Raw genomic sequence first — 27,414 nt, forward strand, 5'->3', positions numbered from 1 at the left:
TTTAAAGAGGAAAGAGTTTAATGAATAAACGGCAGCCTTACTGAGTCATTTCCACGGACTGAATTTATCGGCTCCGGTTCACATAATTCCTATAACCCTGGCTCTGAATTACTGCGCCGTCGTCAAGACGAAAAAGACAGGGTCACAACTTCCGGGAAGATCTTTTAAAAATAAAAGCACTTCAAAGCAGATATTTTTTATTTTCCCTTTTTTGTCTTCCCTATTATTATTACTTTACTTATTATTACTTTATTTGTCTATGACTCAGACAGTATGCTTCTTATTACATACTGCTATTTTTAGATACTTCATTTTAATAGGGGATGGCATTGATTAGCAGGAAGAGCAATAAAACTGGCATATGGCTTGAAATAATTGACAAAAGGAGAATGAAAATGGTTTGTCTCTGAGTGATGAGGTTGTAACCAGAGGTAGCTAAAGAAAGGCTAATGAAGAAATCTAACTTCATATGTGAGACCTTATTTTGGAGAACACACAAAAAAGCAACATTTTTCTGCCAGCAGAGGGCAACCCTAAACCTTAAGTAAATAGAAATATAAAAATATGCATTTTTCTAAATTGAAATATGATAGTTTTGTCTGTAATATGGTCTTGAATTCCAAGGGAAAACATGAAGCATTTATTTTGAAGCTGAAAAGCAGAAGAAAGAAGCAGGAACCAAAAATCCACCAAGTATGTTTCAGCAATTGATTATTATTATTATTATTATTATTATTATTATTATTATTATTATTATTATTATTATTATTATTTGGAAACCTTGGTTTGGTTATGTGGCATCTGAAAATAATTTTACTTGCTTGAAGTTTCTTTGTGTGAACTTTTAGGTAAATTTGGAACAGATTATGGAGCAGATAAAATTAAGTTGTGGCATCCTTAAAAAACCACTCAAATGAAATTTGTGTTTTTGTTGTTTTTAACAAGTTCTTATGGCATTTTATGCATGATGGAGGACATGTTTTAAGGGGGAAAAAAAAGCTTTAAATTGCAGTTGTGTTTTTTTGCGTGCTTTTCATAGAGAAGCAATAGCTATAAGAACATAGACTTAATATATAATGTATAAGAATGAGTGGGTGTGGATTTCTTACTAGTGTTGAACAAAATCTGGAGACTTTCTGACTGACCGACTGTTCCAAGTTCCAATCAGTTTGGAGAATCAGCTCCAAAAGTTCCAGAGCAGAACCCAGAACAGAACCAGCCATGGCTTTGTAAGGTGCTGAGACCACGGTACTCCTTATCCTCCCTTCTATGTAATCTGTAGAAAATCCAAAGTACCTTAAAAATATATAAAAAATTAAAATAACCCTAACAAATAAACAGATCATTTTGATGTACACTGTACTTCCTGTTTTTTAAAGGAATGACTTGAACTTTTGAACTCACTAAACTTTGATATTGTTGATATTATTTTGAAAGTCAGATCCACACGTTTCCTGTCGTCTCTATCTAACTTGACGTTCGGCTTTATAAAGCCCGCCCTAGTCAGCAGATCTGCAGTCATCCTCACGGGGAATACTGAGCCTCCTGCGGCTCCTCCACCGCACGTGCGGTACAGAGACCAATTCTTTTAGATCAACAGAGAAACAAATAAACAAAAAAACTTGCCTTAGTTTTTCAAAATAATATACGTTATATATTCCCTTGAACTTGATGCACTTTGAATTCATGCTCATGCAACACAATGTAGAACCGTTTTCCACCAGTAGAGGTCAGTATTACAACAATTATACTATGAAGTTGAATTTGATTAAAGTGGAAATTGGCTACATTTTATTTCTTTGTTTTTGTTTTCTTAAGTCATCATTTAATATAGTAAAGGAGTGAATTTTATCTAATAGTTTCATATTTAATTAAAGAAAAATTACAAACTGAGTCCTGTTTGTATTTGTGTTTGAGTGCATGTGTGTGTCATCAGCTGAAGGCCCTACAAGGTTCTGTCTGATCCCACCTTCTGCATCTATGTTGAGTGTTAGTGCTGGGATACCCTAAAGATGCTGACAAAGCTTTTGAACTAAACTGAAAGTCCAACCCACCTTCTCCATCTTGGTTTTGTGAAAACAAGGTTTATAAGACCATTTATCTTTTGTCTCCTTGGTCCTCAACAAGAAAAGTATGTTAACTTTTTTACTTTTTACAAGAATAATGTATGTTGTAGACTGAATTTAAGCAATATACTTTATTGCTTACAGGATTCTAAAAAACATGATCAATTTGAATTTTTTTGTGATCAAAACATGATATAATCATTTGGTTATATTTGTTTAGCACATCACAAATGAGTTTCAACAAGGATTATTTTTTCAGCCAATACATACTTTGCAATACCATTCTATGAGCTGAGGACATGGAGAGCTAATAAAAAAGTACTGACAAGTATTTTTTGCTGCATTGCGCATATTTTTGTGAGTAGTCTAGACTACTAAGACTCTAATAAAAGAGAATGTAGTTAAACCTCAGTGCTTTTTTAATATTTAAAATTAAAAGAATGTGTTTTCTTTACCTCTGACAAAAAAGGTTGAAATGCTTTCAAAGTAAAAAAAAATATTTGTACATGCTTCTAGTTTGTATGTATAATTTCCCTAATATTTTTTTTATATTGTCTAAACATTGAAAAGTTTGTTAATCAGGCCTCAAATGTTGTATTAATAATTATAGACAAAATCCTTCGCTCCGCAGAAAAGAACTGAAACAAATAACCCTTGTTGCTGTGGCTTCATCTCACACTCCAAAAACATATAGAAAAGCTTATTTGGTGATTGTGAAATTGTCTCTTAATTGTGTATGATTCAGACGGACAACCACAAACATCTATCAGAAAAACAACTGTGAGTTGTGGGCGTTACCACCAACCACGCTTTCTGAGTTATCTCATATGTGGACTTAAAATTATGAAACTTATTCATTTACTGTCAAGTTTATTTAATTAAGAAGAAAACTAAAGTACCATTTGTTGTTTCACACCCAAATGTGTAAAAATTGTTGTCCTCCAAATCCAAGTCCTTGAAGCACATGGTGGTGTCAATTGCAATGGACGGTTGCTTCCATTAACTTCTGATAATGGACACCTCAAATGAACTTATCTTGCTTTTACCATGTTCACTTCCCAAAATAATAAATATTAAATACATTTTTACACTTAAGCGAACTATTTGATACACGATGTGATGTGTTGTCATGGCAACAGATGCAGGGCCTGCACCAACTTCACTTTGAAGCAGTGAAACTAAAGTGATATATACACTGAATGTCATGAGAAGTGATAAAAATCATTATTTCGGAGGGAAAGTTCCCCTCTTACCGCTTGTGTTTATCCAGTCTCAACAAAGAAACAAAGTCTAAATGGTTCAATTCCTCCTCGTGCTCCGTCTCCTTCTTCTTTCACTTACTTTTCTCTTTTTCGTCTGCTGCATCCCAGTCTTCAAAATGATCAAATTCACCAAACAGGTTAAAGAAAACAAACAAACAAAAAAAAATCACTCCAGTGTTTTCTTCTGTCTTGATCCTTTGATAAACTGAGGAATATATTATATCAACATATGTATTAATAAGACGTTTGTGGATCACTCAGAGAAATGTTCCTACTGTTTTTTTTTGTTAAGTTCAGGCACTGATTTTTTTTGTCTTAATTTTTTTAGATTAAAAAACTCCTTAGTGGCGTAAAAGTAAAAGTTTGAAGTATTTTATTAAAAAAAAAAATTAAAAAAAAAAATTAAAAAAACATAAACCAATTTTTTTTGTTGTATTTTCAACTCTTACTGAGCCACAATGTCATGAATTTGACTAAAAAAAGCCTAAAAGAGAAAGAAACTATTAGCTTAAATTAAAAATAGGTTGATAATTACAAATCACAATTATTCAATTTATCAAATAATAACTGCATGACAGCACTAATCAAAAAACTGAAAGTGCGTATTCATGTGCGTTACTCAGCGACAACCGCTAGAGGGCAGCAGAGTACCGAGCTTCACCCAAAGACTGGGCCAAGAGATCTGGGTTAGGTTTGTGGGGCAAATGACCTCATACTGTAGCATCATCTTCATCAGTTGGAGATGAAGAGGCCATAAACTCTCCCCTCTCCCTTTTTGTCCTTTCTTTCTGTAGGAATTTGAGTTGGAAATGTTTGGGAAACAGCTCCGCGTGCACACCGCAGGGGGTGGGATGGGATGGGGGGCTTAAAAAAAATTGGGTGGCGCACATTGCACCAAACACCCCCTTTTTACCCGCAACGGAATCCCTGGATATTCCACCCTCACCCACCCACCCATCCAAACGGAATAGCCCTCAGCTCTCCTCCCCTCTTTTGCCCCCGCCTCCCCCCTCCTACGTTCTTGCTCGGGAGCGCCGCCGATCGGTCGCCAGGATTTTCCCTTCTCCGCCAAAATGGAGGAGAAGGTCTGTCGCCCGGTGAGGAGGGGAGCCGAGATTACGACGATATGACCGGATCCGCCTCCGTCAACGGACAGCTCTCTTTTGTGGGTGAATCGCGCATGCAGCTGAACGGAAGCCTCTGAGGACCCTTCCTCCTCCCCTCTCCCGTCTCCCTCTCCCCTCCACACCGGCGCTGTTTCCGCCCCGAAAGCGACCGCAGCGATGAGCGCAGGAGAGGGTCTGGATGAAGCTGCGAAGGACGCGGCGGACATAGCGGCGTTTTTCAAATCCGGTAAGTCGTTGTTGTTGTGGGGGGAGAGATTTCCGCGTTCCACGCAGCTGCCACGGCTGGCTCTCTGCAGCGGCGTCGTGGACGGCTTCCATGATGCGCAGGCTGCTGCTGCGCCCTCGGACGCAGGGATGCTCACGCGCCTGGATTATTTACTACCCTTCCGTCGATCACTGACCTGACACGCCGCAGCCTTTTTATGACACCCACTGTTCAGCCCCCTCTTTTTCCTCCTCTCTCATTGACACTGTGTCCCGTCCACTGGACCCTCCAGGTCCAGCTCGGTTCCAGCTCCACACTCCTTTAGCTCGTGGGAGGCTGTGGACGCGCAGTCTCCATCAAACCAACCAACCTCCTCTCATTTTTCTGTCTTTACTTGTTTGCAAACCTCTGAAACGCAGCCCCCAAACAGCTCAGGACAGGGCCGTGGACGCACGCGCACAAGTCAGAGGTTGCACGCCACGCATCGGGCCTCAAATAGAATTGCATCATCAAAACAAATGGGGCCTCCAGATAATTTTTCCAGCTTGCGGCTAAAACGGAATGGCGTTTTATGGATAGGCGGTGCTGTGGATGTGAGGCCTGCGATAATAACACAACAGGAGGATGGATGACAGACAGTTCCTGATTATGGCCTTCTGCAACATTTATAAGCACAGATTTATTTATGTTTTTATGTTATAGGCAAGGGACAATATAGGGCCAAATTTGATGAGATGGAAACATGTGAGGCATTCTTTATCAAATTTAATGTATAGTTAAATTAAAGACTTACTTTGATTGTGTTTTTGGTTTGTACTTGTAGCATTTTAATGATATAGTTAAAGAAAAGAAAGCTTAAAATTGCATTTATGGGTATTTGTTGCAATCGGGTGCAAAAAAATATGTTAAAAAGGCTTGTAGGTGTGATGTAGGACCTACTACGGCAAGCCATAAGCTCCATTCTTATGCATTTGCTTGTAGATAACTTTGTTAGCCCAAAACTGTACGGCTATAGGTTGGGGTTGTAAGCTAGTGGGGAAGTGTGTAAAAAAAAAAAAGATAAATAAAGGTTAATAGTACCAGGCTTACTGCACACCAACAGTCCCGCCTACGATCATTTTTCATGAATTACTACAGAAATTGTGTTCTAGAAAACGAAAATTCTTTTTATTTTGGCTAAAAACGGCATAATCATCATTAGAGGACCACAGGAAACGCTTTGACAGTAGATCAAAGGATGATAGGAGCTTATTTATTTAATTTATTGCAATGGAAATATTTTTTTATTTTTTACTTTGAACAGAAATAAATGTATATGCATTTTTACCAAAAGAATACTGTTATTTTTTTTTATTTGAAGATGTGAAATATAAAACAAAGGAAAGGAAAAATATATTTCTGTTAACCAACGGTTTATGATAGAATTTATCCTCACAGTATATGTAAAGTACTAGAGCACATTTACTATTGAATTTAAGAAAGACATTTGAATGGATTTGGCCAGACTTTGGACATGCCTGTTCTAAAGCTTATTAACTCACAAATCAAGTATTTTTGACAGTATTTTTTAAAGTCCCAGTCTGAACATCTTCTGATCTATTGTAAAAGCTTTCCCAGTGGACTTTTAGTTATTATTATTATGTTTTTAGCAAAAAAAGAAGTCGTTTTCTAGAACGTAGTTTCAACAGAGTAGCAGTAGTTTAGTAGAAATTTGTTTATGAGTTGTGGGCAAGACTGTTGGTGCGGAGTAAGCCTGTCCTTACTTCCTGTCATCAATTTGTTTATACTTTCTCCTGCTAGTTTACAGCCATTCACAACCCCAACCTAACATTACCGGTGCAAAAAAAATGACAAAAAATTCTATCCAGCCATACAGTTCTGAGTCAGATTCCAGCTCAGATGAGGATAACAAAGACGTACATGGATCTATTTGTCTGCAAGTAGAGCATGTGGATTGTCGTTGCACGTTTTACCTCACACCTACAAGCTTTTCAAACTCTATTTTTCTTTTCTGCTCCTGATTCACCTTGATTTTAATAAAGAAATGCAATTTTAAGCTCCATTTTCTTTAAGTTTGGCCTCTGTCATTAGAAAAATATCACTAAAAACTGAATTTCCATTGGAGTTTATCTTTAACTACACTGTCAGGGCTACTGCAAACCAGAACCAGCAGCTGTCCCTTTGCACCCTCAGCTGTTTCTGTGGTGCCTGGACGTCTGCTGTTCCCCATCCACCCTGATGGAGCACATGCACAAACAAGAATGTTTCAGCCACCTATGAGTGCTAATGAATCTTAGCTCTTCACCTGACCTAAATACTGCACAAGCATGTATTTATCCCCCCACGTCCCTCCAAAAAATGGCTTCTGCCAATCAAAAGGCTGAGAAAATATATCCAAAGGCTCTCATACTGTTGTAGCGGACTCCTGCCAGTCCATTTTCCTATTGCCATGTTGTATCAACCTGGAAAATTGGCTCACATTGAAGTTGGACCGTGTTTATATAGCAGCAAACGCAGTTCATACAGTATTCATGATGCAGACAGAAATAGGTTGTGCCCTCAGGAAACTTTTATAAGAAGCTATTATGAGGAGAAAGTGTGGAAAAACAAATTGTTCACCCAAACTGCTTGTTAAAAACGGTTGAACAGCTTGTAATCCTTGTAGTTGGAAATAGCAGCTATAGGGCTAAGAACCTCGTACCCCAATTTGTCCAAATGTGGTTCTCACTTACAGACATTTTTATTCTTTTTGATCACAGTAGCCTAAAAATACATTTGGACAACGTTTTCTTGAATCCAAATCTGTTCAAGTGTTATTTCTTTCAGCAGAAGGGAAGTTGGAGCAGATTTCGTAATTGAGTAATCAGAAGTCTTTAATAAGATGTCACCTTTTTTATTTTTTATTTTATTTTTTATCTCTTCCCCAATTCGTTATCTCTACATACTTTAGCAGATCCTAAAATCTCAGTTGTGGATCGGTGTTCTAGAATTTAATTTATGCAAAATCTTACTAAAAACTATCAATTTAATTGCATCTTGCACATTGACATCTTGGCACACAGCTGCTCACCTCAGCTAAATCTGCATACCTTTGTATCTGAAGCTTATTTTGTGTGCACTTTAGACCAATAATGACAGATATTTCATGAACAATTGCTGATTTTAGGAAAAAATACCACCTTAACAACTGTTTGGTACCAATAAAAGCTGGTACTTTTCTAGTAAAAAGCTGTTTACTTAAATCTGGAGCCTGCTTTGCTGTTTAATTAACTTGTATGGATGCTGGTATCATTTGGCCTCAGAAAATATGAGATGTCCTTCGCTGCTTGATTATTTTCGTGGAGCAGATGGTGCTCTATCTCAGAGCCCAGGATCACAGCTCAGCTGCTGAGTCACTCCCTCTCATAGGTTGCTCATGCCATGACTTCAAGCCCAATCTAAAAATTTCTGCTAGTTATCAAAGACAGTCCCCTGGTTCTTGAGAGAGCTACCTCTGTGAACTTTGAAGGAAGGCTTATGTGTAATCAAGACATGAGGCTCCCTAACTAAAGGTTTTGGAATCCCTGTTGGATGCTGGGAGGGCGACATCTCTAGCTGTGAAATTTCATGCCTATAGAATCATGGTATGAAGGATCGGTGCTATTATTGTCTGCAGCTTGTAAAAATATAATACTTTTTTGAAAGAAAAAGCACAAATGTGTTTTTAGAGACATTTTTTTGTGAGTTAGAGAGCGTTTCATTAAAGCTAGTCTAATGATAAGACCTATCATTATATAAGGTTGTTGAGTTCAGGGTAAATGTTTCCCTTTTGATGCTGAGAAAGATTTTTGATTATCAAACTAAACATTTTTGTGTTCTCAATAAAAGTTAAACAAGTGTACTGGTATTGTCTTTATCTAAAAATGCACTTTGATGGAGAAAAGTAAGTCATATTGGCCTTGTGGTAAAGAGAAAACATGCAAATGAGGATGGATTGATAATTGCGTCATAATGGAATCGTTGCCTCCTGAATTGTAATCGAATTGTGAGGTACCTCAAGACTCCCACCACTAGAAATGATGGAAGGGATGGAAGCATATTGATCAATGAATATTCTATTTTTTGTGTCAGGACAACATGGAGACACACTGCCAAACAGAACAGTGTAAATCTGCCTTGAAATGTGCTGTTTTGTTTTATTGGGGGGGTCTGGGGACCGGTCAGTATGTGGTGTGACCACCAGTTGCTTTATAACACCTGTGCAATAATCATGCTGTCTAAACAGTATATTGATATGGCACACCTGTGACGTTGGTTGGATTATCTCAGCAAAGGAGAAGTGCTTTCTATCATAGATTTAGACAGATTTGTGAATAATATTTGAGAGAAATTTTTATTTAGTGAGTCAGTTAAATTTCATCATTATTTCTGAATTAAAGTGCCTTTTTATGCATTTCCATTACAAGTCAAATGTCTCCCCAGTGATCCAGAGCTTACATCACTTGAAATATTTTGTAAACTAATGTACACATTGAACAGCATACAATTTCACAACAGTCCAGAGGATTGCATTTCCCCATGAAGCCCTGTTAATTATGTTGAAACAATTTTCTCTCAGGCCTTCCAAAAGCAACGACATCTCCACAATAGTGTACTTTGGAAGGTAATGTTTCAGATCCAGTCTCTTGAGTGAGATTTAATGAAGTTACAAGGCCCCCTGAAATCACATTACTTCATAGAATTGTGCGGTAAAACTCAATTGTCATGAAAGCAACCAGATATGCGATGGACTGAAATTAAATATTAACTTTTGCAATAGCCATATTTTGATGCAAAACTACCCCTGGACAGTTAGAGTCTTTACTTAAGCCTAAGCCACAAGGAGGTCTGCGGTTGAAAAAATGGGGAAACCTGTACGCAGATGGCCCTCAGAAAATAGCAAGTTCATAGACTACCCATTGAGCCAGAAGTATTAATATGTGATGGCCATTTTCTTTTACGGATGTTTATACAAAAGGATGAAGAAGATGAGACACAGGCATGATCTATGGACTTTTTAGTTTTTTCAAACCTCCTAAATCTTGCGGACTGCACAAGGAATCCATAAGTGCTGTTTGTGGGATAAGCGTGTGCTGCTCCTGGCATACAGCCTGACTGTTAAAAATTCAGACAATCTGAATGGGCATCTTTGTGGGTATCCTACAGGCTCACACTTACGTATCAAGCGCATATCCTGTTTGTGTAGCATTTGCCCACAGTCACTAAAGGGCCAGTATTCACACCTTACAAATTGTCTAGAGCCGGGGTGTCCAAATCCAGTCCTCGAGAGGTTATGTCCTGCATGTTTTCCAACCAATCTGCCATTAAAACTCTTTATTGGGTAAACACACCTGATCCAGGTAATCAAAATCAGATAATGCTGGAAAACCAGCAGGAGGTTGGCCCTCGAGGCCTAGATTTGGAGATCCCTGGTCCTTGAGTGTACCACAATGGCATCGTACAACACGATCACCTGTATGTTGTAACCTTAAGATTACGTCATGATACATTTACCACAATCGTAGGTTCCATTTTCATGACGTCCCTTGAGGTGGCTGTGTATGCTTCTAGAGAATTGCAAGACATAGCCCTTAAGAATCAAACACTCCTCTCTATGACCCTACACAGGCCTGGACAACACTAAAACCCACAGTACCCGTATGGATCAACGTCCATACGGATGCATGTGGCTAAGGATTTAGAACATTGATCTGACATCTGTTTGTTACCAGTGAAGTTTTATGTTACACAGTCACAAAGTTTCATCTTTTATTTTTTTAGATTGTACTTTCATTGATATTCAGATAGGGATTTTTCTCTAAAACCCAAAAATGAAAAAAAAAACAACAAAACCAAACGCTTCATTGGGTATCTAACTTATAAATTGGAACTTGGAAGTAGAATGGAGTCGGCATTAATGATGGCACTGCTGGTGTTGACACCACAGTGAGTTGTATCACTCATTGGCCACAGTGAACCCTATGACCTGTGCCAGTGCACAGCCACAGCTCTGTTATTCTACAGTATCATGTTGCAGTCATAATTGATGGAAACACAATGACCTAATGTCAACTTGCATGCAAAATCAAAAATCCTGCATCATCCTGTTGATGAGACCTGTGAAATGCAACTGTTGGAGAACACATAGTTGATAAAAAAAAGAGACAGACTGAGATAAATGAGGTCACACAGAAGGTCAACAAAGTATCTGAAAACCTAGCACAGAAAGGAAGGAGAAAGAGATCCAGAAGGAGAAGCAATGACATACTTGAGGGACAAACAAGCTTTCATGCGTCAAATTATAGATCTGAGGCTTGGGTGGAGCGCTCTGCAAAATGTAGGCTGCTCCGCTCCTCGTGAGGCTGAGACCTTACGGTTAAATCCACGGGCAGCCTAATTGGCAGTTGGTCAAAGTTAAAGACCATAAGCCTAGACGGGCAGTGCTGTTGCTCTCCTGAGCTGCATGGACGGTTGACTCTCACTTATTCAACGGAAAGGAGAGAAACTAAACACTTTTGTTTTGACCTATGTAGAGAGTTTTAGCAGTTCTTGCACACTATACAGTATAATACAGTCAGACCTTATAAACAGTGTTTAACAAAATTGAAATAAGTCATTTGATTTTTTTTCTGAAGAAGGTTGTATTCTGTATTTATCATTGGCATTTGAATCTGGTAAAATATCCGTGGCATCAGGTGAAAAATAATTGCGGTACTTTTCCAGTGGGCAGTCCTTCCTGTTTACAAAGTCAAATCAAGGCAGTGACTTTTTTGGGCTTGACACAAAAGAGTATGTGCATGCCAAGTGCGATGACACACTCTCCAACGCACACGTTGAAATGGTGAAAGGTTGGACTTTCCAGAAGTGTTCTCTATAGACTCGTGAAGATGAGTGTGAGTGTAGGAGAATGAGCTGCTCTGTCTCTTCGGTGTGTCACCGAGGGGGGTGGGATGAGTTTTCCTTGATGGAGATCAGATTGTTCAGTGCCCTCCTGCCCTCACTGACTCAAATGTCTCCAGCTCTTGTCCAGTGTCTTTTCGGGCTTGTGGAGGAGTTTGTCAAGGCCCTGCTGGCATCTTTGGCACTGATTCTGCTCCCTCAGCACACAAGCACTGTGGTCTTTGTTTGTTTTGTTCTTTTTTTTTTTTTTAACTCGGTCTGTTCTGTGTCCAGTACGCTGACGGTCTGAGGCTGTAGTGCTGCTACTGTCACGACTACATTTAATTGGTTTTAGTTGCATTAGGCTTTTTTTATTGGTGGCAACAAATGTGTGGAGTTAGTTTTCCAAATCTCAAAGAGTTTGGTGAATTAGACTTTTAGAAACACTTTAGCCTCTTTTCCGCTGAGCGGTCCGGTATGGTCCAGTATGGTTAGGAGTGGTACAGTATGGTCCAGTTAATTCTGGCCTCGCACCCACTGACCGGTTTGTTTTCTGTGTGGTGTAGACTGCTAGCATGTTATTGTAGTTCAACGACTAGAAAAGCAACAACAATGGAGGTCATCCAGCAGCTCGATTTTTTATTGCTTTACTTCTGATTCACTGTGTATTACAGGAAATTTATGTTGTTTGTAAGAAGATTGCAAGTGGCTAAGAAGAATTCCACCATAAAGAGGAAAACGCAAATGCTAGCTTAGCGCTATATTGCCGCTTTCTCTCACTTTCTGCCAATCAACGGGTGGCTACAGCCGCCCCGCCCCAACCATTCAGTTCCATTTTTTCTGTGTACCTACAACAGATGGGGGTCCTAAAGAGGTATCGTTTGGTACTGTTTAATGGGTCTATTTTACAATGGAAATGCTTAAAATACTCGACCCGATCGGATGAAATTTGTATTTTTAGTGTTTTTAACTTGCTGCATTTTTCTGATGATGGAGGGAATATTTTCAGAAAATTAAGCTTAAATTTGCATTTCTGAGTATATCTTTATTTAAATTGGAATTGGGAGAATATGAAAAAATGCAGTTGGAACAAACTTCTAGTTGTGACATAGAAGGTACAATCGGCAGGCTACAAGCTCCCTGGTCTGACTAGATGACTAGATCCATATTCTCCTCATTCAAGCTGGCATCTGGCTCAAAACTGTACAGCTGGATAGCGCCACTATTGCTCGCCATTTTTGCTTGACCCATAATGTTTGGTCGGGGTTGTGAGTGGCTGTAAGCTAGCGGGAGAGAAAATAAACAAAAAGATCATGGGATAGTAGCTGAGGCTTACTTCTGCGCCAGTGGTGCCTCCCACGACTCAGAGGTGAATTTCCAATGAACTACTGCCACTCCGCAGAAACTTTAGCCTTGAAACTGACAAAGGTTCTTGATTTTTGCCAAAAAACTCACATATCAACAATATATTTTGGCATTTTAGTTTTAAAAAGTATAAAAGTGTTAAAATGTTTCTGGAACCTTACAGGGAATTTTAATATTTTGCACAATTTTTTGATCATATTACCTTTATACATATAAATTCAAATGATAATGTTTTTATTTTGAAGGTTATTGGGTGATTTCATTGCTAGTTTTACAGCCAAACCACAATCAATGTCATTTAAGACCCTTGACCTTTGTAGAGGAGATGTAATACACTTTAATGTCATGTAACCGTACAGCATGCTTCCATGTTATTGATTGCTACTAAATGGCATTTTGCTTCTATAGGACCCTCTTAAAGATACTTAAAGGAATGGATCAAACCATTTTTCCCTATATTTGAAACGCAATCTCAGGTCCGGGCTGCAATTATTTACTATCTGTTCATGTACGACCATTTTAAAACAATGAAGCAAATATTCTTTCTTTGTTCTCATTTATGACTGCTATTTGTAAGCGCCCAATCAGTAATCAGGAGGTTTAGGAAGTTGGTAACGCGCTTGTAAGATGCTGAGAGTGGCTTCTAGGAAGCCATTACCTCACACACATATGTATAACAGGCAGATACACATAAATCACTGCTTCCCACCCACATTGCCTAAGGGCTGAAAAGCAAGGAAGATGGGGGTGGAGGGGTGGATGTGTGAAGGAGGGACGGAGACATAGGAGGATTTCAGGTCATAAAAATAGGCAGCGAGTTGGTCTGTGTGTCTCCTTCAAATCCCCATCTGATGAGTCTTCCATCGTTAACTCAAGCTCTGGGTTTTCATATATCCCCACAATGATCCTATAGTGTGGTATTCGGGCTCCTGTGCTTGAGTTCAGCTTTAGAAAAAAACCTTTTCTGTCAAATCCATTCCGTAAACACAACATCCAATAAACACTTATTCAATATGACTGACAGAAGAAAGCGTAAATGTCATAAGGAAAGAAATGTGTCCTCGGATCAGCCATTGTGCCAGGGCTTTTCCGTGGAATTATGTCATCAGTAAGAGCCAGGATATAATTTACAGTTTCAACAATGGAAGAGTGAAGCGGACTGGAGTAGCACTTTAGACTGTCATATAAAGCTGTTTTCATTCATAAAACGAGGTTGTTCCCTGCCAATCGCACTGGTTTGTATTTGGGCTCCAACAGCTGATGTCCCTCCCTTATCTGTGCCGTTTCCCCTCGGCTAGAATCAAGGAAACATCTGGAGGTGGTGTAGTCAAAACCTCCCACAAAACTGTATCCTTTAAAGAAAAGCTCTAAAAGGAACCGCAGAAAGTTATCAACTTTTAATCCACAGTTTATTGTTCAATTCCTTAGAGTTTGGATAAAAATGTAAGAAAATCAAAAATTTGATTGATCCTGTAAATAAAATAGAAACACTAATACAGTAAAAAGTGCTAAAATTGTAAGATAATGTGAAGATAGCTTTGGCGAAATCAAAGCATAGCTTGTGCTGGATGGATTTGCATGCATGTGTGAGCTTGTGCGCTCGCTCTCGTCTTCTGTCAACAGCTGCGTTCAGTCTGCCCAGCATCAAGTGTGCAGTACCCCCTTTTTTCTCCCCCAAACAGAGCCGCACGGCACCATTTCCACTTGCTTTAAGGACACGGCCGGGCAGACTCTGATGTGCGGTGCCCGATCACGCTCCTCCTCTTAGCCTCGGCCTCGCTGGCTTCAGATAAAATAGGCCAAGGGTAGCACTTGGCATCTAACTTTAGACCGTTTTAAGTTGCAGAAGTGGTTGGTAAACTGGTGCTATAGTTGATATGTTGCCAGTTTTGCTGCTGCAGCTCACTTTTTATTGCATTCATGTAGCCTTAAGTACAAACTTTTAGAAAAATCAAATAAATGTTACATTTTATGACCGACTATTTGGCTAAACGTTATAGATGCGAAAACTAAAGGACGATCTAGGGCTGGACGATAAAACGATAACAATAATTATCCTGATAGAACTTTTTCTCTCTAGGAAATTAGTCTATCGTGATAGTTTTATTTTGAAAGGATTTGAAGGAATTTGACAAATATAGTTACTTAATTTATGTTGTGATATATCGTTATTGCAAGATATGAAAGAAACTATATCGTCGCCTAGCCGTAGGATGATCTACTTTTGACTATTGCTTTTTTATCTCATGGTCTTTAACTTTAAAGTCACTCTAGCTATACTTTTATCTGTTGTAAAAGTGTTCCCATTAATTTTTTAATCATCAATATGCCTTTTTTTTTGCCAAAATCAAAAAGCCTGCATAAGTTAACCTCCTCTTATTTCCCATCAGCTTTTTTTACACTCTTTCTTGCTAGCTTACAGCCCTTTACAACCCCAAGGTAACATTACCGTAACAAAAAAATTAAAAATTACAGAAAGCAATGTCGGAGCTATGTAGCTGTACAGTTTTTAGCCAGACATATCTAAATGGATCTATTTGATTACTATTTTGATCTGCTTCTGATTTGTCATGATTTTATTAAAGAAATGCAGTTTAAATGTAAAATTCATCCATCATGAGAAAAATGCTACAAGAACTTGTTAAAAACACTAAAAACATAATTTTCATTGGAGTGGGTCTTTATAAACATCATGTGAGGATACACGGGGGGAGTGTTCAAGAATAAGATTTCAATTTGTTTTAATACATGACAATTGAGTGTTAGATGTTTCAATCTCTGTTTGTTTCTATGTGTATTTCTATGCATATGTGTAGTCATATGTGTGTATATGGGTATCTGAAACTGAACCTGTACATTAGAGGGAACGGGACTATAATATATAGTAGGTGCAATGTATGTTATAATAAATTTGGTCTAGGTCATGGTGATGAAGATACGGATACACCGGACATGTGAAGCTCGTTCAAAAATGCGCTAAACGCACCCATGGTGTCTAGCCCTCAGTGTTCACACTGCAAAATCAAGGAAGGGCTTCTTTTTCCTTTTTCTACTGTTTACTAGTGCATGTCCACCACAGCTGAAAGAGACTCGGTGCAAAATGTTGAAGTGGTTCAAATCTTGCTCCAGGCGTTTTCTTTTCAAACTCTACTCCGGTAAATGACTGACTTGATGTCATATAATTCTGGCCGGGCGCTATTCTTAATCATTAATTTCTCATCAATAATCAATTTTTAAACAGTACTTCTGTGAATTAAGGGGGAGTGGCATTCATGGTTTCACTTCCAATGCTTGTATAATGGACGTATTTTGTGCATAGAACCCTAAAACGGTTGTAAAAGCTTGTGTAGCTTCGCATGAATGTAAGAATTATGAAGCCAGAAATGCGCATTTACCTGTGTTTACATAGACTTTGCTTTGGAAGTGGCCGCTTGAATGAACGTTGGACTAAGGTGGTGGGAATGTAGCTTCAGAATTTAAAAGGCTTTTACTTCTTGTCATTTGGATATGTCTTGCTTTTTTAAATTTTGTCCTAGCTTTCCTTTTAAAGTATATGTTCTAAATAAGTATCATCATCATCATTTGGACTTAAAAATGCTACATTACTTCTGTGTTCAGAACAATCCTCTGAAAGTTAGGAGGTGCTTTAAAGTGTTAGTTTCTTTTTTTAGCCAAAATACCCTACAAATTGATTTAAATCCAAGCAACAAGTGAACAAATACTCTCATTTCCTTCCAGCACAATACTTTCCTTTTTCCATTCCTTTTAGATGCCTTCATCCCTTTGTACTTTCCCAGCTGAAGCCTTGCAAACCCTTTAAGAACTTTCTGTTGGACCAAACCCTTCATCCACACTGGAAAAAAAAAATGAAGCCTGCAGTGTGTGAGCAGGTGCTTACTGTAATCCTTGCTAGGCAATAGCATATGCCAGGCTGTTCTTTTCAGAACGACAGCCAGGACAAGACAGAGTGAAGAACTAAGCTGCCCCTCATTCCCTCCCTTATATCTTGACCGCCTTGTTCTGTGATGTTTTTTTTTTTTTTCAGTGATTGACCCAAAAAGAATCTATTTCCCCTGAATACACGATTGTCAACGTATAGTTTTTTTGACCCATCATTTTACAAACACATGAGTATTATATCCCATCAGTACCGCTGGTCTTACATCATGGACTTTTATCGACTAATTACTCATCCTGTGACATATTTGACTTCTAAAGATTTTGTACATTAAAGAATATTAAACTCAATTGATTTTGGCACCAAAACTGATGATGCAAGGCTTGGTGTACTTTTTTTTCAGTTCCGATGTCACACAAACTAAAAGGCTCATCGTATAACACAGCTGTTGACATCAACTGCTGTTGGTATCTTTAGGCGATCCATTTGGTTACTAGTTTGTGCTGAGAGTGCGATGAGCTTTACAAGTGCGTGTTTATGACAGCGTAATAACACGCCGTGAATAAGAGTCTTTACTGGACGAGGATGAGTCATAGCTAAGTGCCCTGAATACGTTTTTGGCACATCTTTTACTTGTTTATAGACACGTGCGCATGCACACGCTTTAAGTGCACATGTATGGAGTCTGCATGTTTAATCACAGGGAGGAAGCCAACGGATATCCAGATCAAATGGCTGCTCCACGATGCTATACTCTGTCATTTGTACTCTGCAGCTCCACCGTTTTCCTCTTAAATATTGAAGGCCGCGCTGCGGTTCCAGTAGGTCCCAGGGTAGTTATTTCAATCTGTTCATAAAAAAATATATATTCTGTTTCTCAGTGTGAGTCTCTGTGTTTCCTTTTAGATTGCTCTCTTCCAAAGTGTGAATCCAAACTGGACGGCCCTGGTCAAACAGCAGGTAGGTCAAAGATTTGTGTTAAACCATCTGAAATTTCCTTTAGAGCAAGATGCAAGTGCAGGCTCAGCATTACCCATACACCTACCTACTATATCTAAATCTATTTTCCAGTCAGGCCATTGACTGGAAGATTTATTGGTATTGAACCCAGGTGTGCATGTTAGTCTCTGAACTGCATCTTTGGGTTTAGCAGAGAAGCACGGCCTGTCTGTTGTCTGGCTGTAAGTTAGACCAGAGTGTCGTTGAAACATCAAGAACGCCATGCACCATGGGCACTTTAGTTGTGTTGTGTTCCATCAAAGCTGTACTACATCGAATCCCATTAGACTCAAGCTCCTCGGTGGCATCAGCTAGAAACCATGACCTTGTGGGTTCTCATCCCGTAATACCCCCAGGACAAACATACTATAAATACACCATGCCCCTCTCTTCTGGGTATAAACAGGACAGCTAGATCGTCCGTAAAGGGACACATTGATGATGGCAACAATTGTAAGGATTTGGAAACTAAGATAAACTATACTGTAAGTGTTTGGGGCATTTTTATTGTATATTTGAATTAAAGACATTTTTTTTCTAACTTGTGCAAGGATAGTTGATGCATATTTCCAAAAAAATGCGTAGGAGTTATCATGCAATGAGTCGCCATGGAAACAGTTCTGTCCGGATTGGGTTTATTAGTGCTGGACTACATCGCAGAGGGCTGTCGTCATCACTGGGTCATGTTAACTCGGGTTTACAGCTACAAGTTTTTACCTGACATAGTCCAACTAGGTCATCCAGGGATAAATAGAAGACCAGTTTGTATTGACAGCTTGGCTTATAATTTAAATCTGCCAGAACAGCAATGGCTGATGATTTGAAATCAGTACATGCCAACCAAATCCATGGCTCACGAACGCCAGAGCTACCCTGTTCTTATTGAATGTTTCTCCTGAAACGAGGCTTGAGCTGCGTTGAGTTGCGTTTGTCTGCGATGACTGATTGTTCACTGTCCCTTTCAATTACAGTGGATGCAATTAAGTTACTGTCAAATAAAGTGTCAAATCCGTTAATTGTCTGAAGCATTCAGCTGAATAGAGACGAGAAATGACTTGAGTCTTCAAAGGAAGCTGAAAACAAGCCATTTATTAACTCTTTCCTGAGTTGACGCTCTGTTTTAGTCATTTAATGAAGCAAATATTAATTGTTCCACCTTTATTCTTCCTTATATTAGTTTTCATATAGATGAGTTTTTAAATCATCTATATATTGGTATTGGTGGACAAGACAGAGATGGATACGTGCTGTTGTTTGGAAATTTATTTACACATGGAGCAATTACTTTTTTAGGATGAAAAGATGGATCCATTTATATTACTTTATACAAATTGTGATATCAGAACAGTAGCGACAATACAACATGTTTTATGGAAGATACTTAACTTCTAAATCATGTGTGTCCCCAAAACACTCTTAGCCTGCATATGGACTTAAGGCTCTAAAGCATGCTTAGAGTAAAGAGCTGGACTGCTTCCCAGATATGCTTCAATATAGAGTCCACGATAATCTGCAACAGTAGCATGTTTAGACAGGATGATTCTGATCAGTAGCTGTTCTAACAAGATGAAACAGCATCAGTATTGTGTATTAAATGAGATCCATTTGGGTCAAAATGTTTTTTGGCATTCAGAAACTTTATATCAAGAGTTTCTGGGGTTTTGATTGTTGACTAACCATATTATCCATGTGAAATCTGACAAATCTTGTGGTGGAAAAGTTGTTTTTAATTTAACTATAAATTTTTTGTTTGTAATATTAGAATGAGTAAAAACTCCACTTTTCTCTCCTGCATGTGTTTCTGTTCAGTTTCCTTCAGCTCTGAGCCCCTTCTCTAGTCTTTGTCCACATTGAGATCACTGTGTGGTTCCTATTGAACTGCACTTTGAATGTTAACCATGTGCACTGCGGGTAAACTGCCAGACAACTGCCAGACATGCTCCTTCAGTCTTGCACTCGTGTGTATATAGACCCTTTAATAGCTGAGGAAGCCGTTTTCTTTGTACTTCACAGAATATTCAACTCTCCTCTGTTGGGGGGCAATATGAAGAACTCTGTGTGGTGCTGGTATTTGCATTTTTGTTCCTGTTGGAGTTACATCCATGGATGGATGTCTTTTACTGTTTTTCTTTAACTGTTAAAATCTTATTTTAAAGACCTACTCCAATGAAAATTGTGTGTTTCGTGCCCTTGTAGCCTTTGGTTCTAATTTCCCAAGAATTCCTTTTGAAAAGGCTTGCAGTTGTGACAAAGAAACAACAATCTGTGGGCCAAAAACTCCCTACTTCACTCTATTCCGATCCACTTGTAGACGACTAGATCCATGTACGTACAGCTCAAAACTGTATGGCTGGAAGCCTTCAATATGGCTCGCCATTTTTGTTGTTGCTGTAATGTTAGGTTGGGGTTGTGAGGGGCTGTGTGGTACCAGGAGAGAATGTAAACATTGATGGGATGATGGGAAATGAAAGCAGGCTCACTCCACCCCAGTAGTCCTTACCACAACTCAGAGGAAAATTTCTGATGAACTCCTGCCGCTCTACAGAAACAATGTTCTACAAAACAACAAACAATTTTGGATTTTGGCTAAAAATGGCATAAACATCATTAAAAGACCACTGGAAATGTATTTTAAAATAGATCAAAAGATGATTAGAGTGGGGCATTAATACAGTTTAAACCTTAAACTACAAGAAAAGTCATGGATGGTTCATTGTCGTGTCCTTACCTCATGAACCAAGTGTTGGTTTTATCTTATGGCTACTAGTAGCAGATTGACGTGTTATAGATTGTCCAAACAGTCTCTGGATCGACTTAAACATTTGTTGACATTTTTAATTTAATCTCAAAAGTCACTCAAAACCATGTCAATAGAGTTGGAACAAAATCTAAATTTTGTAAAATCAAACTCACAGTTGTTGCAGTTGTAATTCAATCTCAGTCTGTACTTTAATAGAAGAAGAGTTAGTGACCTTTGAAACATTTAAGGTGACATTCACTTGAGTATTGCCATGTTAATGTGATAGGAGGGTTCCTGTCTGTCCAAATTCAGCAATAAGTCATAGCAACATTTCAGCAATATGACTTTAGTGTAAATGTAAGTTAGAAATGTCTGCAACATATATTTACTCTTAATGATCTTATTATGCATAGCAATTAGATCTTTGCCTACAAAATTTCAGTCTTTCTGTTTGTCTAAGAGCATAGCAGACTCTGTCAAAGGAGCATCACATTTTAAATACAACAGAATAATTACTCAATGTAATGCGTGTGCGTCATCGTGAATTCATCTTCTTAGGAGAAAACAAGAGTGTGTGTTTGTGCGGCTTTTGTATTGCTGTGTGTTAGTGCTTGTGTGTGCATTCCGAGATTGCTTTGTGCCATAGAAAACCTCTGGCTGTGCTTGTTGTTAAAGTGCACATTGTGCATTCTTGCGTCAGAGGATATCAGCATATCTGAAATGTGATACTTCCTGTGGCTTAAAAAAAAATCTTTACCAATCAATAGAAAGGATGGTCATTTGGAAAAAGAAGTGTTTCCTTTTTCTAACATATTCATAACTTGAAGAAAGTATTTAGTTACTTAGGTGGGGTGTATGGAAATGTTGATGCTTTGTTGCTAGAATAGTTTCTATTCATTCTTCTTTGTTGCTTTGGACTCAGTCCATAGGTTGTCCGTGTGAACTAGGAGTTCAACAATTCATTGTAACAAGGATTCGATTCATATCATAATTTGTCATTGCTGATACAATTCATATTCATTATTGGTTGCATCTGATTGGATTGTAGAAATATAAATCGATTTATTGATTAATATGATCAAATGGTGAATATTTCCACGATTATTAAATCACTTATCCCTGTTCGTCATTCACAACTCCTTATATAAATAGGAAAGTTGCATTACTTGCAATAATGCTATCGTGAATGCTTTTGGCTGAAAGTAGTCGCTAAAGATGCTGAAGCTTTTTAGCTGAAAATGGTGATGTAATTTATTTTAATTTCTTAAGGGATCTGCTGAAAATGCAAAAGCTATTTGGAAAATTTTAAATTTGCTAAAAGACTGGAAATGTCGTTAAAAAACTATGACAGAGTGCTGAAGTTGATCTAAATGTATGAAAAATTTGTAGTAAAATTGCTTGAAAATACCTAATACATGCCTATTTTGCAAAAATATTTAGTGTCTTGCTTAAATTTGAGCTGAACTCCAAATTAGCCCAAAAAATCTCAGTAGATGCCAAATTAGCCTATAAAGCTAGCACGTTGCTTAAATACTAGCTAAACTCCAAAATAGCCTAAAAGTCCTAAGTAACCTAAATTAATCAAAAACATTAGCTTGCTGCTAAAATAGAAGCTAAACGATAAATTTGCCTAAAAACCTAGTTCATAGCAAATTAGCAAAATATGTTAGCATGTTGCTAAAATAGAAGCTAAACTGTAAATTAGCCTATAAAAAGCCTCGGTAGATGCCAAATCAGCCAAACAAAGCTAGCACATTGCTTAAATACTAGCATAACTCCAAAATAGAGTAAAATTCTTCAGTAATCTAAATTAGTCAAAAACGTTAGCTTGTTGATAAAATAGAAGCTAAACTAAATTAACCTAAAAAGCCCCAGTAGATAACAAATTAGCCAACAATGTTAGCATGTTGGGAAATATTAGGTTAGCTAGACTCCTATTTTTTTTTTTTTTAATTACAATAAAAGATGAAAACATACCCCATGAATCTGTAGAAAAGGCTTGCTGCTAATCTACTTAAAATGTTGAAATCTGAAGAAGTTCCCATTTATTTCCTATGGGGCATATTTTGCTAATTATTTCAAAAACTGTAAAGTCTATGAATACCAAAAATAAAAGCAGTAATGTCCTGAACAAGGTGAATGTTTTGATACCAAGATTGCTGAAATCGCTGAAAGGGTGATTGAGTTTTTACATGCCAAAAAGCATAGAAAAGAGCAGGAGAATCACTATAATGTGAATGCTTACTAAACATTCACACAAATATCACCTAAATTCATACTTGAATGTTGGGGGCATCATTTTCCCACTTTGCATCTTTTTTTCTGCAAGTCTCATTATAACTGTAGGAGCAATATTCTCTCCATTGTGGCTTTAAGAGCAGCATTTTAATAGGGTAAAGGAAGACAGCACAGCATAAGTTTTAACTCACCACAACCCCTTTAAAAGCCTCCTATCATCTCCGTTTCCTATAACTGCTCTGTGATCTCAGTCCCTCACGCCCCTGCAGAGCACCCCAGCACAGAAAGGCCAGGTTCCACTCCAATCACAGGCCACCTCTCCCACATGCATTAGCCAATCAGACATGCACTACAGAGGAGGAGCTAACCTCCTACACTGGACAGGGGAAGGGGTGTGCATATGCTGGTTGTTCCTTGACTCTACTGATCTAAGAACCAACATAAGACTGTTGTGCTGTCATCTTTTGCAGGTTTTATTGGTTGTGCAGGATAAACGAGTGATTAAAACCAGAGGAGTCTAAAAACCCTTTTTTGTGTTTTTTAATTTTTTTAATTTGGACTCTACAAACACAGTAATGTTTCTATCCTTGTCATACAACTGATGCTCAGCTTTAATCCATGGATGTATCGTTACTACTGAGCTTGTCCAGTCTTCCGTTTTAGCAGCCTGTGCAGTGGAACTGACATCTAAGACACTAAAGTGTGGATTTCAACTGCACTGAAAATGGCACAAGAGGAAAACAGTAGTTGACAGTGTATTAGGGTCTATTTGTAGCTAAGGTGACAGGGTGAAAATGTGGAGGATGAAAGACCGTGATTCTTGAAGCACTCAAGCATTTTTCCTCAGAAGGAAGGTCACGCCTCTCTCTTCCTGTGGAAGCTCGTTTTGTGAATGGCATCTTTCCTCTTCTGGTGTACTGGCGACATGGACCGCTGGACTGGTTTGAGCACATAAGAGGGATAAAACCATGTCCATCCAGATCCTGTCTGTGTCTCCTTGTAAGTATGACTTGATCATACAAGGGGAAATGAATAGATTTTATTGAGCTTAGTGGTTGAATTCAAGTTTCTTATTGATGTTAGCTTTAATCTAAAGTGCATAGTTATGTTTTATCCATCCATTCACTAATACCTAAAGATTGCAACTAAAAAGTTCCTATTTTTGGTCCTCAAGCTAAGGAAGAGCTACATGTGATGCATGCAGGAGGAGAGGTGAGACCTCCTCTCCTGCATGGTGTTGTGTTTATGTGGAATGTATTCTTGTAACCACAAGAAGGCCTATAAAAATAGTCTGTCAAGAATTCAGCAACTATAATTTTCCCATCAGATGTCAACCTAACAAAACTAATTGAGATATTTTGTCATTTATGCTTGAAGTTTCCAGAATCACAAGTCTTTGGATGCAAAATTTGGAAAATATATCTGTGATGCATATAATTGTTCTAATGTAAGTCAGAAAAGATACGCAGTAGTTATTGCACTGCAGGCTACTGGGACATTTGAAAAGTTAACATAGTTTAGATCATTTGTCTGTGGCATTCCATTGGTGCACAAGTCAAGTTATAGCTACTATTGAATAGAAAACCTCTTTTTCTTTGACACCTCCCTTGAGGCTGCATAAAAGCCTCTTCTTGACCAACTGGAGCAGTAGATGATCCTTGTGTCTTAAATTTTTTAGCAGGCTTTCACTGCAGATTTCTCTTAAGCTAAATAATAAAATTATGAGTGAAATGAAATGTGTTTTTAACATGTTATTGTTACATTTTCTCATATTGGAAGACATAAAGAAAATCAAGATTAAAACTATGTTTACGAGTATTTCCTGGAGCTTGGTAAGCTTTTTTACCTAAAAGTGAATTTGTCTGTCTGTGACGTGATGTATACGGCAAATCGCTTATAGGGACCTTTAATGTCTGTGCATTAAATTCCCTCAGTCAGAACAATGCTGTATTGTTGTTGAAGTAATTCTGTGTTATTTATGCTTTTAGTGGGTTGTATCTAATGGTATGTGTGTTTACTGTTGAGAAAAAACATAAAAACAAGTAGGTAGTGTAACTTAAAGCTGTTGTGTCTTGTTTTTAGGGCTGTTTAAATTCAATGCTGTTTTTAGCTAAACTCGAGGCCTCAAAGTTGTAAAACTTTGCTAAGGATAGCAAATTGCTATCCTTTGATAGATTTTTCCTATGTTACCAAATGTCTTTGAACGTATCCTAACACAAAAACAAAGGGAAGAAAATTGCCAGGTAAGATTAGACTTTAAAATCTGAACTGTGTTGTGGAAATGATCTTGTAAATTAGCCCGCACAGACTATTTGTGCAGACATGCATGAGGCTATTCATGCATAAGAGACAGATGTTCCGTGAGATAGTCTTTTGGCCCCGTGTTTTCTTTTACCAGTTGTTTTCATGACTGAAATAACAAGGAAAAGCCATAGAATCCAGTAGTCAGATCCTGGCATGCAGATAGATGAGTTGGAGTTTGTGCTTCATTGTCTGCTGTGTATGTGTTATAAAGGCATCACCGGCCTTTATTGAGGACAGCTCTTGCGATGATCAGTTCAGACAGATGATAGAGGAGGGTTGGAGTGGGAGCGAGACTCACTCTAGAGGAGAAAGAAATGCCTATTTACAAACTTTCTGTGGAGGCATACACACACATACACACAAATTTGCGCACACACTCTGCATTTTTTATAACGCAATATTGTATGGACCAACAAAATATTTGTGCATTGTGTGGTTCCCTGTGGGATCAGGCTCTGCTGAGCTTGTAAACAGGAACTGTTCTGCTTTTTGCAAGCTGGCAACCTGGAGGCCCAGGACACACCAGCACATAGACACACACCAGCACACACACACAGGTTATATTAGGGGTGGTGGACTTTGAAATGGTTTGTAGGATCTAATACTTTACCTCATGCTACTTATGCACCAGAAACGTAATGTGCAATCAAGAATGTGCTGAATGTGGGTTCTTGAATGCAATTTTAGCATAGATGTTTACATTGGATTGTCGCTACCTGATACTAGAGCATGTCCTCCACTGACAGTTGGGAGAAGTTTGGTATAGTGTTGAAGCGGTGCAAATCTCGTGAATCTTGTCCCAGGCTTTTTCTTTCACGTTTCTATCCTGATATATGAAAGACTTGACATTGTGTAGTCTCCTTCATGATCAATGTTCAAACAGTTGGCACTTCTGTGAAGTAGAGGAGACGTCATCCATTCGTCACTATCAAATCAGAGTTCCTAATTGGTCAAAGTTTGACCTAGACTGCCTCACGTTTTGTACGTAGAATTCAAAAATGGACTTAAAAACTCGCATAGCTATGCATGAATGCTGGTGTTTTGAATATGGAAGCTAAAAACTCAGATATATGCGCCTTTACATAGACTTTTTATTGAAAATGGCCAGTTGAACACACATAATGAGGCCGATGTGAATGTAGCATAAGTTGATGTCTTCAAACAATAACTAAATGTCTTGATTCTAAGTTTTAAACAAACACTAAGCATACTTTCACAGAAGGCAGAAAATCTCACAGCAAAATAAATTACCCAAACCCGTAAAATTTGATAGATCTAAAAAGAATAGAGCCAGTTTACTATGGAACTCGGGTGTAAGTTAACTACAGTGAGAATGCGGTCAGACTCCCAGTGAACCAAAGGGAGATGAAAAGAGACTGACGTAAGCAGTTTGCACTTTTAATTAAAAAAAAACAAAACATTGATTTTAGGATCAATGCGACCAATGGTTTTGATCTTACTTTAGCCTGTGTTTTATATAGTTGAAATGTTCTGCTGAAATTAACAGTGTGCAAAAATCTGTGTGCCAGTCCACAAAAAACTTTGTCAGTGAATTTCTGCTTCATTTAGAGTCATTTCTGTCTCTCTCAGTCTCCAGATGCCTCTCAGTGGGGTATTTGTGTGTAAAACAGAATGCATCATGTCAACAACAGCTGTATTACTAAAAATACATGCTGTTTTTTTCTAGAGACTATGAATAACAATGTATCTTTCTAAACAGATAATAAATCTATCAAGATATGTACAACAAAGTACAAAAACATGTAAAATATAATTTTGTATTGCCACTGTTCACACAGCTTGCGTCATAATAAAGGAATCCGTGCTACCTGTAGACATGCAGTATATAACTGGACCAATAGTCCTTGGTGTCACTCATAGGATTATGTATGGTAAAAATAAAGCCTAAAGTGGGAGGTGCTTATAGAGCGGAGTTTACTCTGCTCTACTCAATAACTTTCCAATAACAGCAGTTGGATGGAACACAGTAAAGCTTGAGGCTCTGTTGTCTCTACCCATGCAAGCACTCATCCTTCTTATGTTTCTGTGCAAGGTTACAGGGGTTACTGGAGTCTATCACAGTTACTGATCTAACATTTTCATTGTTATGGTAGTTAATAGGAAATGGCTCCTTTCTGCAACTACCCCCTGGTGCAGGGTGTCAAAGTCAATCGCACAGAGGGCCAAAATTGTTTTTGTTTGGTTGGTTTTTGGGAAAACTGCAACATTTGGCTCTTCGTAATTGGTGAAAATTAGTGTCCAATTATATAGCACTTTACTACTTTCTTAGAAGGCCCATAGTGCTTTAAAGTC

At 38.2% G+C, this 27,414-nt stretch overlaps 2 protein-coding genes across 6 annotated transcripts in view; one reads left to right on the forward strand and one right to left on the reverse strand.

Annotated features, from left to right (window-relative positions):
- The window catches only part of cobl (cordon-bleu WH2 repeat protein), a 57,895-nt gene extending 57,412 nt beyond the window's left edge, over positions 1 to 483 (reverse strand). For 3 of the 4 annotated variants that reach the window (XM_024267168.2, XM_024267170.2, XM_024267165.2), the window contains exon 1: positions 42 to 482. The gene's annotated coding sequence lies outside the window, so the exon portion shown is untranslated. Of the gene's footprint in view, positions 1 to 41 lie in introns of all 4 variants that reach the window. The other variant, XM_024267169.2, reaches the window with a different exon arrangement.
- A 2,549-nt stretch (positions 484 to 3,032) lies between these two features.
- triob (trio Rho guanine nucleotide exchange factor b) overlaps positions 3,033 to 27,414 on the forward strand; it is a 110,795-nt gene continuing 86,413 nt past the window's right edge. Inside the window, exons 1-2 of one of the 2 annotated variants that reach the window (XM_024267200.2) lie at positions 3,033 to 4,681; positions 17,727 to 17,780. In XM_024267200.2, coding sequence (XP_024122968.1) covers positions 4,612 to 4,681; positions 17,727 to 17,780 — 124 coding nt within the window. In that variant the 5' untranslated portion in view covers positions 3,033 to 4,611. The remainder of the gene's footprint in view (positions 4,682 to 17,726; positions 17,781 to 27,414) is intronic. The other variant, XM_024267198.2, reaches the window with a different exon arrangement.

The sequence above is a fragment of the Oryzias melastigma genome, linkage group LG16 (genome assembly GCF_002922805.2).
Source record: "Oryzias melastigma strain HK-1 linkage group LG16, ASM292280v2, whole genome shotgun sequence".
Taxonomy (NCBI): domain Eukaryota; kingdom Metazoa; phylum Chordata; class Actinopteri; order Beloniformes; family Adrianichthyidae; genus Oryzias; species Oryzias melastigma.